At 46.1% G+C, this 13,279-nt stretch overlaps 2 protein-coding genes across 9 annotated transcripts in view; one reads left to right on the top strand and one right to left on the bottom strand.

The window, feature by feature from the left end:
- RTN4 (reticulon 4) overlaps positions 1 to 5,815 on the top strand; it is a 51,438-nt gene extending 45,623 nt beyond the window's left edge. For all 8 annotated transcript variants that reach the window (XM_042883352.1, XM_042883360.1, XM_042883391.1 and 5 more), the window contains 4 exons: positions 2,403 to 2,472; positions 3,100 to 3,146; positions 4,402 to 4,460; positions 4,853 to 5,815. In XM_042883352.1, coding sequence (XP_042739286.1) covers positions 2,403 to 2,472; positions 3,100 to 3,146; positions 4,402 to 4,460; positions 4,853 to 4,895 — 219 coding nt within the window. In that variant the 3' untranslated portion in view covers positions 4,896 to 5,815. The remainder of the gene's footprint in view (positions 1 to 2,402; positions 2,473 to 3,099; positions 3,147 to 4,401; positions 4,461 to 4,852) is intronic.
- A 234-nt stretch (positions 5,816 to 6,049) lies between these two features.
- Positions 6,050 to 13,279, bottom strand: part of EML6 (EMAP like 6) — a 111,249-nt gene continuing 104,019 nt past the window's right edge. Inside the window, exons 36-41 of the mRNA XM_042883412.1 lie at positions 13,001 to 13,173; positions 12,391 to 12,553; positions 11,907 to 12,010; positions 10,649 to 10,802; positions 10,259 to 10,359; positions 6,050 to 8,829 (exon numbers count right to left, since the gene is read on the bottom strand). Coding sequence (XP_042739346.1) covers positions 8,805 to 8,829; positions 10,259 to 10,359; positions 10,649 to 10,802; positions 11,907 to 12,010; positions 12,391 to 12,553; positions 13,001 to 13,173 — 720 coding nt within the window. The 3' untranslated portion in view covers positions 6,050 to 8,804. The remainder of the gene's footprint in view (positions 8,830 to 10,258; positions 10,360 to 10,648; positions 10,803 to 11,906; positions 12,011 to 12,390; positions 12,554 to 13,000; positions 13,174 to 13,279) is intronic.

Below are 13,279 nucleotides of genomic sequence, written 5' to 3'. Positions count from 1 at the left end.
GTTTTAAAGAATTAAGGCCCCTGCAGTGTGTTCCTTCCTCTGAGTGAGGAGAATTTCCACGCCATTTGTTTGGAGATCGCAGTCCCTCGCAGTAAGGACTGGGAAATGGTGAATGGCCAACAGCTGCTTTGGTCAGCACTGCGTGAAGGGCTACCAGAATAGAATGGACTCCAGTTGGGATGTCTTCAGGGCCCTCTAATCACCTTTAAAATAGTGTGGTATGTGGGGAATAGGTGTTTATTCAGCTGAAGTAATTCATGTCCCCTCTCTTCTGGCATTTAAGGCACTTCATGTGGGTTAATTAGTCTAATTTATGGCAGTTGGGAGCAGCCCTCTGTGAAAGCAGTAAATGCCAGCGCTGCTCTCAGCTGCTGGTTTGAAGAGTTTGTGCTCGAGGAGAACACAGAGATCCTGATTATGTAAATAGTGGCTCTGGTTTTATATTAAAAAAAAAAAAAAAACAACCCAACACAATTCTTGGCTTGTGTAGTTTAAACATCTTCACTATAGGAAACAGCAGGATTGTGTATAATTGAAGAGCTCTGTTGTAGAAAACGTCTGCAGGTCAGCTTATTGTGCATAATAGTTCTGGCTGTAAAATCTGTCTCGTTAAGAAGTTTTTCTGTTTTTATTAAACAATTGTTCAGTGGTGGAAGTCTTAAAATGGATTAAGTGTTTATGCTGCTCAAAGAGATGCTCCTCAGGAGGGTCTCCAGAAGAGCCCTTGCCAAAGGCCCAGGAGAAGCTGCACTTTGGCCCCAGTGCACCATGGTCTGCCATGCACTGAGTTGCACAAGCAGCAGCTGCTCCTCGGGGACGTTGGGACACACAGCTCCCAGTTTGTCATTGCTCAACTGTGCTTTGAGAAATAGAGCTCCGTGCTGTGTTGGAACACTTCACAGTAAAGAAGCTGAAGGATAGGCATTTCTGGATCTGCCGTTAAATTGCCTTGCGCTTTGAGTACTGGAGCTACTACTCATTGGAATGAGGTGGCAGAAACTCCATTCAGTCCATCACTGCTTCTTTTTGCTGGCTTGCATGTCATTGTCACGTGCAGGCAGAGAGCTTGGGCCCCATGCCTTCCTTCTGTCCTGTCCTGAGCTTGCGGGAAGAGCAGCATTATCTTGATAGGTCAGTCCTGCTACCTGCTGCTTACATGAGCCCGGTTTTCTGGCATGGTCATAGTCCTCAGCACTGTTATTAATGCTCCCCTGCCTGTCCCTGCAGCAACTCAGGAGCTCGGGTGGCTGTTGGAGCTCTTTGCTTCTTCTGCTTGAAGCCTGAGGATTTACGGTGCTGAGTGCACGCTGTGAGTCATGGAAATGATCCCAGGCCCGGGGCTCTTTGCTGCAGTGTCAGTTCCTGGCTTTGCTCCTGCTGTGCAGAGGGGGACGTGCTGCACAGACAGACCCATGCTGGAAGCAGACTGTTGGCTTTGTTAAAGCACTGTGTGCAGAGGCTGCTGGCCACTTCCCACCACTGCACTGCAGAGCAGGACAGAGGTCTGAATGAATCAAGAGGGAGTTTGGAGAAATCTGCTTTGTTTTTCTTGATAATCTCACCAAAGCACAAGTCATTGCTTAGAGATACACACTGCTAACTGCCCTTGCTCTGACACCCAAGTCCTGGCTTCTGCTCCGTTCCTTATGGGCTGTGCAACTCTAGAAGAAAGCGGCTGATCGGGGAGGTGCTGACACAGAAATAGAGCTGGCAGCCTTGGCCCTTCCCACCCCGTATAGGTCAGAGGTGTGCTTGGGACACTGCACCTGGCAGAGGACAGACGGCCCTGTTCAGAGCTGCTGGGGCTGCTCAGGACAGGGTCTGTGTGGGAGCAACGGTGGGCAAAGGATGGCGATGTGACAGCCCCCTGCCCAGGGCACTTGGTGGCTCCCAGAGACTGAAGCACAGCTGGGGCAGTTCCATATCCCCATATGCAGCACAGCCCTGCAGTTGATGCATTTGGATGCGGGCTGCTGGGCTGCCAGGCACACTGCAAGGTGGCTGCTGGCTCCATCCCCGGGTGCTGGATTGCTCCAGCCCCTCACTTGCCTGTCCTGCTCTGTGTGTTAGAAGGGAGGCAAGTGGGAACTGGTTGCCCATTGTTGCTAAATGCTGGGTTGGAAGCAGTACATCAGTGCAGAGGGCGTTGGGCAGCCACCAGGTAGCGACCACTCCTGGTCACTGCGCTCAGCCCGATGACCCAGACACAAGGGGCCACATATCCTGTTACTGAACCCTTCAGCCATCTCGTCACACATCTATAATTACATGGGACGTGCACGATGATGTCTGATGCTTTCTAGCTTTATGAGTGTGTTTTGGGAGTTTTTCTCACTTAGTGTTATGGCTGGTATGTTTTTGTACCACGCATCATGGGCTAACGTGCTTTTTTTCCTTTACAGTTTGCAGTGTTGATGTGGGTGTTCACTTATGTTGGTGCCTTGTTCAATGGTCTGACGTTACTGATACTGGGTGAGTGTTTCAAGTTGTGTTAAATAGCTGGCATGACAGAATAACCCTGAAAAAGCACTGAGGTCTGCCTGGTATTCCGAGGCTGTTCCTGGGTTCTTGAGAGTGTATCGAAATGATGCAGTTGTGTGTCCTTCTAGGGCACTGATAACACTGCAGAGGGATAATTGTGAATTGTGCTGCTGAAATTGCTGATTTTTCAGACTTTGTATCGTTCAGAAGCATGGTCCCTTGTGCTTATCTGTCCGGGTTAGCTTTTCTTTAGTGTGGTTGCTATACTGTAACTTACTGGTGGAGGCACAGGAGCAGATCTGGTCCCCTCCCACTCAAGATAGTTTGATTCTGGTAGTCCAGAGCAGCTGTCAGAAGCAAACTGGGGTCTGAAGAATGTGTATAACCCAGTGCAGAAGTGAGCTGTGATCAGATGCACCATGCCATTAATGAGACTTGAAGAGCAGCTCAACTCCTTAGTAGATAGTTGAAATTACTGATCAATGATTTTTGTATGTAGCTTAGCTATTGCTTTTTCCTGTAGCTTTTTGAAAGAATGGTCAAGGTGAACACCAGCGTCCATTAAACAGAGCACTGTTCTTTTGTCAGTATTTATACTGGTGATCTTTTCTTTTCCAGCTTTGATTTCGCTCTTCAGTGTTCCTGTTATTTATGAGAGACATCAGGTGAGTTTTTAATAGGATTCATTAAGCACTCTGTGAGATTAGCTCTGTTGAAACAAAACCAGGAAGGAATAAAACCAAATTTTATCCTTCTAAACTCTGAAGCCTTTGAAGCACAGGCCTTTAACCAGGAGCAAGTGCCAGAGAACAGAGTTTGCTGTGAAGTCCAAACTGTGTGTGCTTCCCCCCCTCCTGTTTGGTGGAACTTAAGAGGGCTGCCCCCCCAAACAGTTATGAAACGGTCATGGTTAACCTGGAGGATTTCTTGTCCTCTTGTTCAGATTTGGTCAGGATGACAGCAGCATTAGGCAGGGGGTGTTGCTCTTGATGTGAGTTCTGAAGAAACCACTTTGGAGCTAATAATATTCAGGATTTGTGTCCCAAATCCCCATGGAATTTGTAGTTCTGACAAAAACCGGTGATGGGAGATGCTTCTGATACTTCTCCTGTTGACAGACTAATGTTACACGAAGGAGGTAAGAAGAACCCAAAGCAAAATGCATATGGTGAAATAATAGCAGAGCTGGAGCAGGGAGTATCTACAGGAGGAGGGGGGAAGCCAATGCTGGCTTAGCAGTTCCTTCTCCTCTTTCAAAAACAACCCCGCTCAGAGAGGCCAGCCTGCAATTTGGGCAAGGAGGAAGAGAAGCGCTGAGAAGATGGCAGAGCCTCTTGGGCTCCTCTCTGAGCTCCCAGATGAACCTAGAAACGAGCAAACGAGCTCTGCAGCAAAAGGAAACCCTGTAGCACTGAGGAAACCTGATGGACAAGTGGTGTGGCTTAACCCCAGCTCCTCAATCCTCTTGAGCTGAAGGCTGCTCCCTGAGGGCGTAAGCTCTTTAGCAGGCCCAGCCCACCAAAGCAGCTTTCCTTCTCTGGGTGCCCCGAGGGGTGACTGCTCCTCACCTCCTCCTGGGTGGTGCACTCTGTCAGAGCTGCCTCAAGAAGAGGCGTGAGTGAAAAAGGCCTGTGTTTAAAAATGCAATCTCCTGCTGATGCTCAGCTTAGCAGTGGGCTCCAGTGAGCATCTTCTACCTGGAGAAATTGCTGCCTTTTGGTCAGCAGTCACAGGATGGAGGGTTTTGCACTGGAAGGTGACTGAGAGGGAGCTGGGCTTGGGCTGCATCAGCCCAGGGAATAACCAGTGCTGAGCTCCTTCCTTCTGTCAGCAGTTGATCCTGTGAGGCACATCCTGGTGCCCTGCTGTAATGCTGCCATCCAGCAGTTGATCTGTAACATCTCCCATCTTACCTTTTAGGCCCAGATCGACCATTATTTGGGACTAGTGAACAAGAATGTCAAGGATGCAATGGCAAAGTGAGTATTTGTTGTTTGTTTCACTTTCTGTATAAATAATGTGCACAGCAGGCCCACACTACATGCCCCATACTGCAAGTTGTGGGAGGAGAAAGTCTTTTGGTTAAATACAGAGTGGTTGTGAAGTCTGTTCCCCTCTTGCTGTTGCCGTTAAGTTCATCCAATTTGATTTCTAATGGAAATGTATAGATTGAAGCTACCAGTAGAACCACAGACCCTCAGCATTTGCAGCTGTGGGGCGCATGAGGAGGAATTTAGCAGTTGTACCAGTTTCTGAGGGTAGTGGTTGGTTTGCTGCGCTAATGACCTCCACATCCCTAAGAATACCTTTCTGCCTCCTCTATTTTGCTTTCTCCAATGCCATTCGTTTTCCTCTCCCATTCCTTTTGCAGGATCCAAGCAAAGATCCCTGGGCTGAAGCGCAAAACCGAGTAAAAAGCCCGAAGCAACTTATGGATAGGAAGTTCAGCTTTTAAGGGGGAAAATACTCATTTGGATTTACATGGGGAGGGTCAGGGTATAGCGAAACCCTTGACATTGCAGTGCAATTTCACAGATCTTTATTTTTTAGCAACGCAGTGTTTGAGGAAAAATAACTGTTTTGACTGCCATGTGTTTCATCATCTTAAGTATTGTAAGCTGCTATGTATGGATTTAAAACTAATCATCTTTCTTTATCCTGTGTGCAGCACTGGCTAATACAAAAGATTTGAGAAAGCTGTACATTTTGCTTATCAGAGGTAGGCGCTGCTGCGTTCCAGAAGAGGTAGTGCAGGTGGAGCAGAGGAGAACACTTCCCAGTTTGTGCACTGTGTATGGTCTGTGTAGATTGATGCAGATTTTCTAAAATGAGATGTTTTAGAAGAATATACCATTTTAGCAAGTTTTGAAGAATCTTGCCTTTTTGGTATGAGTATAGCTGTATTGTGATTTTATTGTTTTATCAATTGCCAATATATATATATATATATATATGTGTTTCACAAAGCTTAGATCTTTCAGCTGCTCCACAGTGCTTCGTACGTCAGAGAACTGACTGATTCTGGACTAGCTCCATAGCACACAAGCTTGAGAAACTAAAACGTCTCTGTAAACACTAGCATCTGTTTAAAAGAAGCAAAAAAAGAGTAACGAACAAAGGAACCTCCACGTAAACTGAAATTACAGCATACACTTGGTTGCGCAAACGTACAGTAGTTAATTTTGAGCAAATAATTCTACAGTCTCTCAAACTCTGAACGTGTGTGGACTGAATATCTCATGCTGCAAATGTTGTTTGGGAACTTCAAACCTTGTTATGCAAGAAATGGTCAATGAAAATATAAACACTTGCAGTTTAAGCTGTATTGAACTAAGTCTGTGGAATGCATTGTGAAATGTAAAACGAAAAAACAAGAAAAAATCAACAAAAAAGCAAAAAAAAAAAACCAAAAAAAAAAAAAACACCCAAACAAAAAAAACCCCAAGTATCAATAAAGCTTATAGACTTAAAATAATACCGGCATTTTGCTTTCTTGAGGTAAGTTTAATATATTTGTGTTTATTTTAAGTTCCTCGTGCTTAAACATGCATTGTACATGGTGGTAGAAATAGTTTGTCAGATTTCGAGCAGTGTGAGTAGGTGGAGTTTTCATGGTACCTTTTCTTTCTGTCTGTGCAGCATGAAGCAGTTTGCTCAGCCCCAGCTGTGGTGGCTCACAGAGCAGCAGGAGGCCCTGCATTGCCACCCCCACTCGGTCCTCAGCTGTCACTGAACCTTAGGGAGGTGAGATGGGAGTCTGCTAAAAGAGTTTCAGGGTCCTTGGCTGCTTGTTCTGTAGAAGAGAGAACGCAGCCCGCTGCTTGTCTGAGGGGAACCGTAAAGAAGACAGTCCAGTATTTTTTCAGATGTTTGGTTTGTTTTCGGCGTCTGAGTCAGAGAGCTGGACATTGAAAACTGGTATCCAAATTTATTAGAGACACAGATGTTCCATGAATGGCATTTTGACCATTGAAAAATAAATTCATGCACTAATGTATTAATTTACAGTATAATACATCCTCACTTCTGAACATTTACAGATAAAGCCAAACGATATAAACATAGAAATTTGCAAGTGCTTTCCTGACAGATGCTATTGCTGTAAGGTAGTGGTAGCATTGCTGTCGATAGCTCCTGCTGCTGCACAGCTGCTTTTGGTCAGGATACAATCAGTGCGAAAGGCAAACATGACAACATAGACCAAGAAGGTGCTCACTGACATCACCACCCAACGGGATTACACCATGTGATCCAAAAGGATTCCTTAAAAAACAAAACAAAAACTGCATAGGGACTCTTACTGTGTATCTGACAAACTGATCTTCTGTATAGTAATATAAGGCATTAATAAATTCAGTTTTAAAAAAAGCTGATTCTTTGAGGTTGCTGAAGCACTTTTGTGTGTGAAATATACATGGATCTGCTCCTTGAATGGGACAGCGGTTTGTTTCAGTGGTCAGCACTACAATATTCTGTGTCCAACTGCTGCTATCAGAGCTTGGTGTGGGAGTGTGAAGTGGCACAGCAGGACAGTTCCACAGCTCAGCATTTCATTGAGCTGAACTGGGACTAAAGCACTATTTAACATCACTTAAAGTCAGAACGTTCTCTTTTGGCCTTGAATTCTTTAGATTAAAAAACAATCCTGAAAGAGCAAAGTCATTCCCATGTCACAAAATTGCCTGGGTTGAAAAGGACCACCATACTCATCTAGTTTCAACCCCCAGCTATGTGCAGGGCTGCCAACCAGCAGACCAAGCTGCCCAGAGCCACATCCAGCCTGGCTTTGAATGCCTCCAGGGCTGGGGCATCCACATCCTTCTTGAATAACCTCCTTGAATGTCCATTATCTCCATTATCATTTCACAGTGCTGTTCCTTTTCAAAGTTTCACTTGAAAAAGTTGTTGAACTTAATTACTTTCTTTTCTTTCTCCAATTTCATTGTCCCTTGGTTTCTGGTCTTGCAGAAATGTTCACTAACAGTTGTTGAACAGTTCTGCTTGTCCTTTGTGAGCATCTGCTCCTGGTCTCCACTTCCACGTGGAAGCACCTCTCATTTCCTTGCAGCAGCTGCTGCCCTCCTGCCTGTGGTCACAGCTCAGGCTGCTGCAGAGGGTGCATGAGAAGCAGTGACAGGAAGAGGAGTTCAAACTGAGCGCAGACGATGCTTTTTTCTCAAGGGCAGGAACGCTTCCTGGGCACCTGAATGATGTGTTTTCTGAGACCAGGCAGCATGGAGCTGGCTGCCTGCTGAAGGGCCCAGGCCAGCAGTGTTCCCAGGGTCAGGAGATCCCTGTGGCAGAGTGGGGAGCACTGATTCCTGGTGGCTTTCAGAATACTTTCACAGATTTGATGGTCACTGCCTGGGCCAGCGTTTAATTAAACATGAAGTACATTTTCCTGAGAGAGACTACAGGAACACTCAGGGAATAACTTCCTCATTACTTGTGTTTAAAACCTTCCTTTTTGCCCCCTCCTGGCTCTGCTTTAGGTTAAGCTTCAAGTTCTAGCTGCAGCCAACCTCCCAGCATGAACTAATTGTGAACAGCACGGCAGGAAATGTTTGGCCTTACAGCTTGTGTAGGTTCCTGCTCACAGAAACATTCTGGAATTTGTTTTTTAAAGGTATGAAAAACCAAAGCAGTACACAGGGATAACGTAAGTACACCTCTGGAAAGGGTGTGAGTGGTTAGCCCTCCTCTGTGTGGAAGTTTAGCACCATATGTTGAAAGCAGACTGGAGGGAGGCAAGATCGGAGGCCATACTATGAGAAATATTGTTCAAAGGCACTTAATGGATAGAAAAATTTGCCAAAGAAACATATTAAAAAAAAAAAAGGATTTTAAGAGCTATACTTCACTTCTTTGATTACAGACAGCTGCAGTGTGAGCCCAGTGTCCTCATTAGCAGCCTGTGCTTCTATTGAGCACACTGAGATTGAATTTGAAGCAGGTGTGGTGAAAACATTTGTGAATGTTCGAGCCATGAATTTTGAAATTACACAAATTAAAGGGCCCAGCATTTTTCTGCACATCCTCCCTTCTCCCACATGGTTTGAATAATACAGCATTAGGCAGTTACCTGTTCACTTTGGCCCACCCTGCTTACAAAACTTCCCTTCCAAACCTCAGCTCCCTGCTCTGGGATGGTGGTATTTGAGACACAAGAGCACGTTCATGCTCACTACAGTCACAAGAAATCTGGAAAGATGAAATCCTCCAGCAGCATCAGGCAGCAGTCACAGCAGCTGAAGGGGGAGAGGCATCCGTGGCTGTCCGGTCCTGAGCCAGCGCTTGGGGTGGCAGCAACACAGCAGGAGCTGTCAGAGACATCGCCACACAAACACACTGCAAAGAAATTAATTGGTAGCTCATCAATTGATTGATACCACTGACTGATATTTTTTGAAGTCACCTCCAGCATCTCTTCTGTAAAAGAGAGTGGTGGACTAAGTGCACACTGAAGCACGCGCCTCCAGGTGAGGCAGAGGTGAGCCCAGCAGAACAGAAACACACTGCAGTGCCTTCCCCAGCAGCACCAGGGCTTTGTCTTCATGCACATGCATTCATGGACACATGGATGGACAAAGATGCAGACAGATGGACAGACAGGTGCACACAGACACACTCGGACCGACAGACACATCCATGTGTGCACACACCTGCAGACACAGACACGTGGACAGGCACGCTAACACAGAGCCACGTGTGTACACACAGATGCAGACGGGCACATCGAGACCCATGATGTGTGCAGACATGGATGGACAGAGACACAGACAGACATGCTAAGCCACACACTGCCAGGCATCTATGCACCACAGACCTGCATTCTCACACAGCAGCATGCACACAGCTACCAGAGCCACACACATCCTTCACACATGGCACGTGCACACTCCCACAGCCACACACAAAGCCAGAGCCCAATGCAGAGCCACGTGTGCACACAAAGCCCTCAGGAGCCCTACGCAGCCACAGCCATGCACTGCTGCACGCACCCACACACACAGCTACAACCACAGCTACACTGCAGTGAGCACAGCCACACATCCCTACACATACAGCTGCACACCCAGAGCCACACACTGCTGTTGCACAGTTGCACAAGCAACACTATGACAGACACCTACCCCTCCTCCCTGCACACACACACACTTCCTGAATTTTCTTCCCCTCTTAAAATTCAGACCCCTTTTGGTCAGGCTCCTCTGTTTGAATGGTTTTCTAAATCTGCTGTGCTGTTTCTTCTGCTGGAATTCCTGTCCTACCCTTTGCTGGGTGGGAACCCTGCGGTTATTTTGGTGTGACTGACATCCCCACCAGCTGTCTGTGATCTCAGTGCTCTTCAGACCCTCACGGGGCTCCGTGCCAGCAGCAGGGGCCCCTTCAGCCACCTCCAGTCCCTCAGCAGCTCCCAGCTCCGTATTGGCATCAGGCAAGCTCTGCTTGAGCCAGCTGTTCCAGGAAGACAGCGAGCCAGGGAGTGCGGTGCAGGCACTGGGTGCTGAAGGCAAAGCACCAGACTGCAAGGTACTGCAAGGAGCTTTATCCAACAGCTGGCTCCGGGCCAAGCAGAGGAATAAATCAGCCACAATCAAGCATTAAATAGAGCACTGCAAGACTAAGAAAAGCAAACCTCACATTTCAGCAGGCAGCAATGAATGCAGCCTGAGCCCAGAAGGGCAGTGCATGCACTGCTGCAGATTTGGCATGCAAAGGTGCACAGTGAATTTTCTCATTCTTCATTACGAAAATAAATCAAAATAAATAATACCTGCAGTCATCTCCTCCTGTGCTGATCACGTACTTGTCGTCATGAGAAAAGCGTATGTTGGTAACGTGTGCAGAATGCCCAAAATACCGCTTGTGTTTGGCCTGGTGGAAAAAGGAAAAAAGTTCAGGGTTTCATTACGCCATCGTAGTGCTGAAGAGCAACAATGCTGACTTGTGAGCATTCCCTTCGAGCCCCCACTATCCAAATTCAGCACCTGCTTCCGAGCACTGCACCTTCCCCAGTGCCAGAAGGCAGCAATGCCCCCCAGCAGCCAGGAGCAGCCTGCAGCTGACCCACTGCATCGCGCTCTCCTTAAAGCCACGTGCTAAGGAATGTGAACATGGGGAAAGTAAGCTGCTTAGAGTGAAGGAAAACAAAACCTCCACTTACAAATTTTTCTGTGCATGGGAAATCAAACAGCTTCACCAGACCGAAGTCATCCCCTGTGACTATATTCAGGCCAGCATGGGTCACACATGCACAATTAACATCTGCCTTATCTGCATTTCGTGGCCAAATTCCAATGACTTCATCTCCAAGAATGCTGTTCCAAAAGGAAATTAAAAAAAGAATGTTAGACCATAAGACTTTCTTGTTGCTGCAGAGCATCCTGATAGAAAACTGTTCCTTACAAGCAAGCCTTCTCCCACTAAACCCCACAATGGAGCCCATCACAGCAATGCACCTGTGTTGTGTGACTCCAAAACCAGCTCTAACCACACATCCTGAGGTTTATCTCCTGTGAAACTACTCCCCTCATTCTGCAGCAGCAGTTTGTGTAGCTCTGGCCTTGCCTGTCCTTGTGAGCCCGTACGTAACTGCTCACAGAGCTTTTTACAATGATGTTCTCTTACCCTGAGGTTGTGGAATGAATGAATGCTCCTTTGGAGCTGAGTCTTTCTCAGAGGAGCTGTCTTCCCCTTAGCTGAGGTTCTGTGCAGTTATTGCTGTTTTACCCACATACTGATGCCTCTGCCCCATTCCCACAATCTGTCCAAAGAGTCCTTAGAAATGAGAAATTCAAGGCAGATTTTTCAGCTTGCTCCACGGCAGAGCAGTAAGAGTGGGAGGATTCTCACTTACCTTATCCTAAAGCCTGCCTGTATCATCCCACTGTTTGCTGCCAGATGGGCTCCTGGCCTGTTCCACTTTCTACAGTAAGAGCACAGCCATGGATTTGTAAAGGTGTGGGGAGGGCCCTATATAAATGCACGTCAGCAGATATGTTCTAACGGTACCCACAACCCCCTTCTATACAATCAGCTCATGTTTCCACACCTCCTATGCTGCTTGTGTTCACTGTGGGTTAAGGTAGCAACCTATCCTAGCGTGCCAGTAAAAGTAAAGCTGTAACAGCATAGAAATCTGGAACAAATGGCAACAATCAGCACGGATATCTGACAGCATTAATGACACTACACAGAGCATGACACCAACCAGAGTGTTGAAAAACATGTGTTAGAGGCCTCTGTGGAAGTGGAGTGTGTACCCCTCTCTTACAGGCTTGCCAAACCCTGGGATATTCTATGTGTATGGTGTACACGATTCGACCTTGTGCACTGTATTGTATTCTCCACTGTACTTGCCCCCAGTCAGGCAGAACTTTTTAGTTTCTAGTGTTTGCTTTTGTTCTGCTTTGTTTTTTTACCTTGTCCACGTGGCCCATGTGATCTTTTCTATCGTGGCAGTATCTGTTATTTGCTTTCCTAGTGGCACCTCATGGACTTGACGCTTATAGGCACCGGTTGATACCTGAATGCAGGAAAGGAAAAGCTATAAACTTCACTGTAAATGCAGTGATTTCTTCTGTAAAGAACTGCAGTGGTAACAGTAGTAATAGTAATATCAGGAAATAAACATCTAGGATGCATTTTTCTTTTTAGCTTGCTATAATTCTTGATATGTAATATAAAGGAATAACAGTGACAGGACGACAAGTGAATCAAGTGTTTCAATGCGTATGGATGGATTTCCTTTCAGCTGTATACTCTCTAGTTTACCTCAACCCAATTTTACTAGATCAGGAAAGTTTAAGAAGGAAGTGACTCACACATAAATTCAGCTTGCCATCTTGCCATTATGCCTGATAACCAGTCACAGGAAACAAACAAGGCTGCCCACACACGACATACCTGAATGTACCTGCTGTCAGCAGAAAAATCCATCTGGATGACAAAACTTGCAATATCTTTGCAGTAGCCTATTCGGTTTAGGGTTGTACCTTGAGTGAGATCGTAGAAATCTACAGTATGCTCTTGGGAACCCACAGCCAAAAACCTGTTATCTGGGCTGATCCTAGACAACAAGATACAGAATGAGGATATAATTTACTGTTTCTGTGCAAGATTTGCTTTTGCTTCCTGTGATAACACAAGAGGGCAAATCAATTTTACTGGAAAACAAGACAAACCTTGTATCAATAGGGAAATTCAGTCCAAATCAAATTTGGTGCTTCATAGGCAGATGACATCATATATTGTTAACTGAGGTTAACATTGCACTTGTGTAGAGTGCACAGTATGATATGAAGAACAACATTAATCCTCTGTGAGAAAGGAACAGGATTTGCAATTTTACAATGCATTATTATATTCATTCCCAGAATCGTAACTCCACAGTGTACAAATTACTGGTAGATAGAGATGAATTAATCACAATAAATAAATGAATGAACTTGGCCCTATGGGACTATTTCCAGAGGAAGGGCTGTGTCCTTGCAGAGCTCAGACCTGTTGGACATACCTAATATCCTGAATTGCAGACTTCCTGTCTCGCTTCTTGCCCCACACCTTAAGGCTGTTAACCAGTAAGATCACAAACTCTCCGTTCTTCATGCCGATGGCGACCATCTCTCCATCAGGACTGTAGGCAGCACATCTTGCTGGGTGACCCAGGTTGACTTTGTTCAGGAGTTTCTGCGTGAACAAAAGCGACAGCAACAAACCTCCCTGTGGAAAGCCTCCGAGCAAATGGAAGGCTTCCAAACACTGAGTACGAAAGCCGCTCATTAAAAACAAGTTC

The sequence above is a fragment of the Lagopus leucura genome, unplaced genomic scaffold, assembly GCF_019238085.1.
Source record: "Lagopus leucura isolate 7727_CA_CO unplaced genomic scaffold, USGS_WTPT01 Super-Scaffold_73, whole genome shotgun sequence".
Taxonomy (NCBI): domain Eukaryota; kingdom Metazoa; phylum Chordata; class Aves; order Galliformes; family Phasianidae; genus Lagopus; species Lagopus leucura.
Note: the sequence above shows the minus strand (reverse complement) of the source record. Positions and strands in the feature narration are given on the sequence as shown.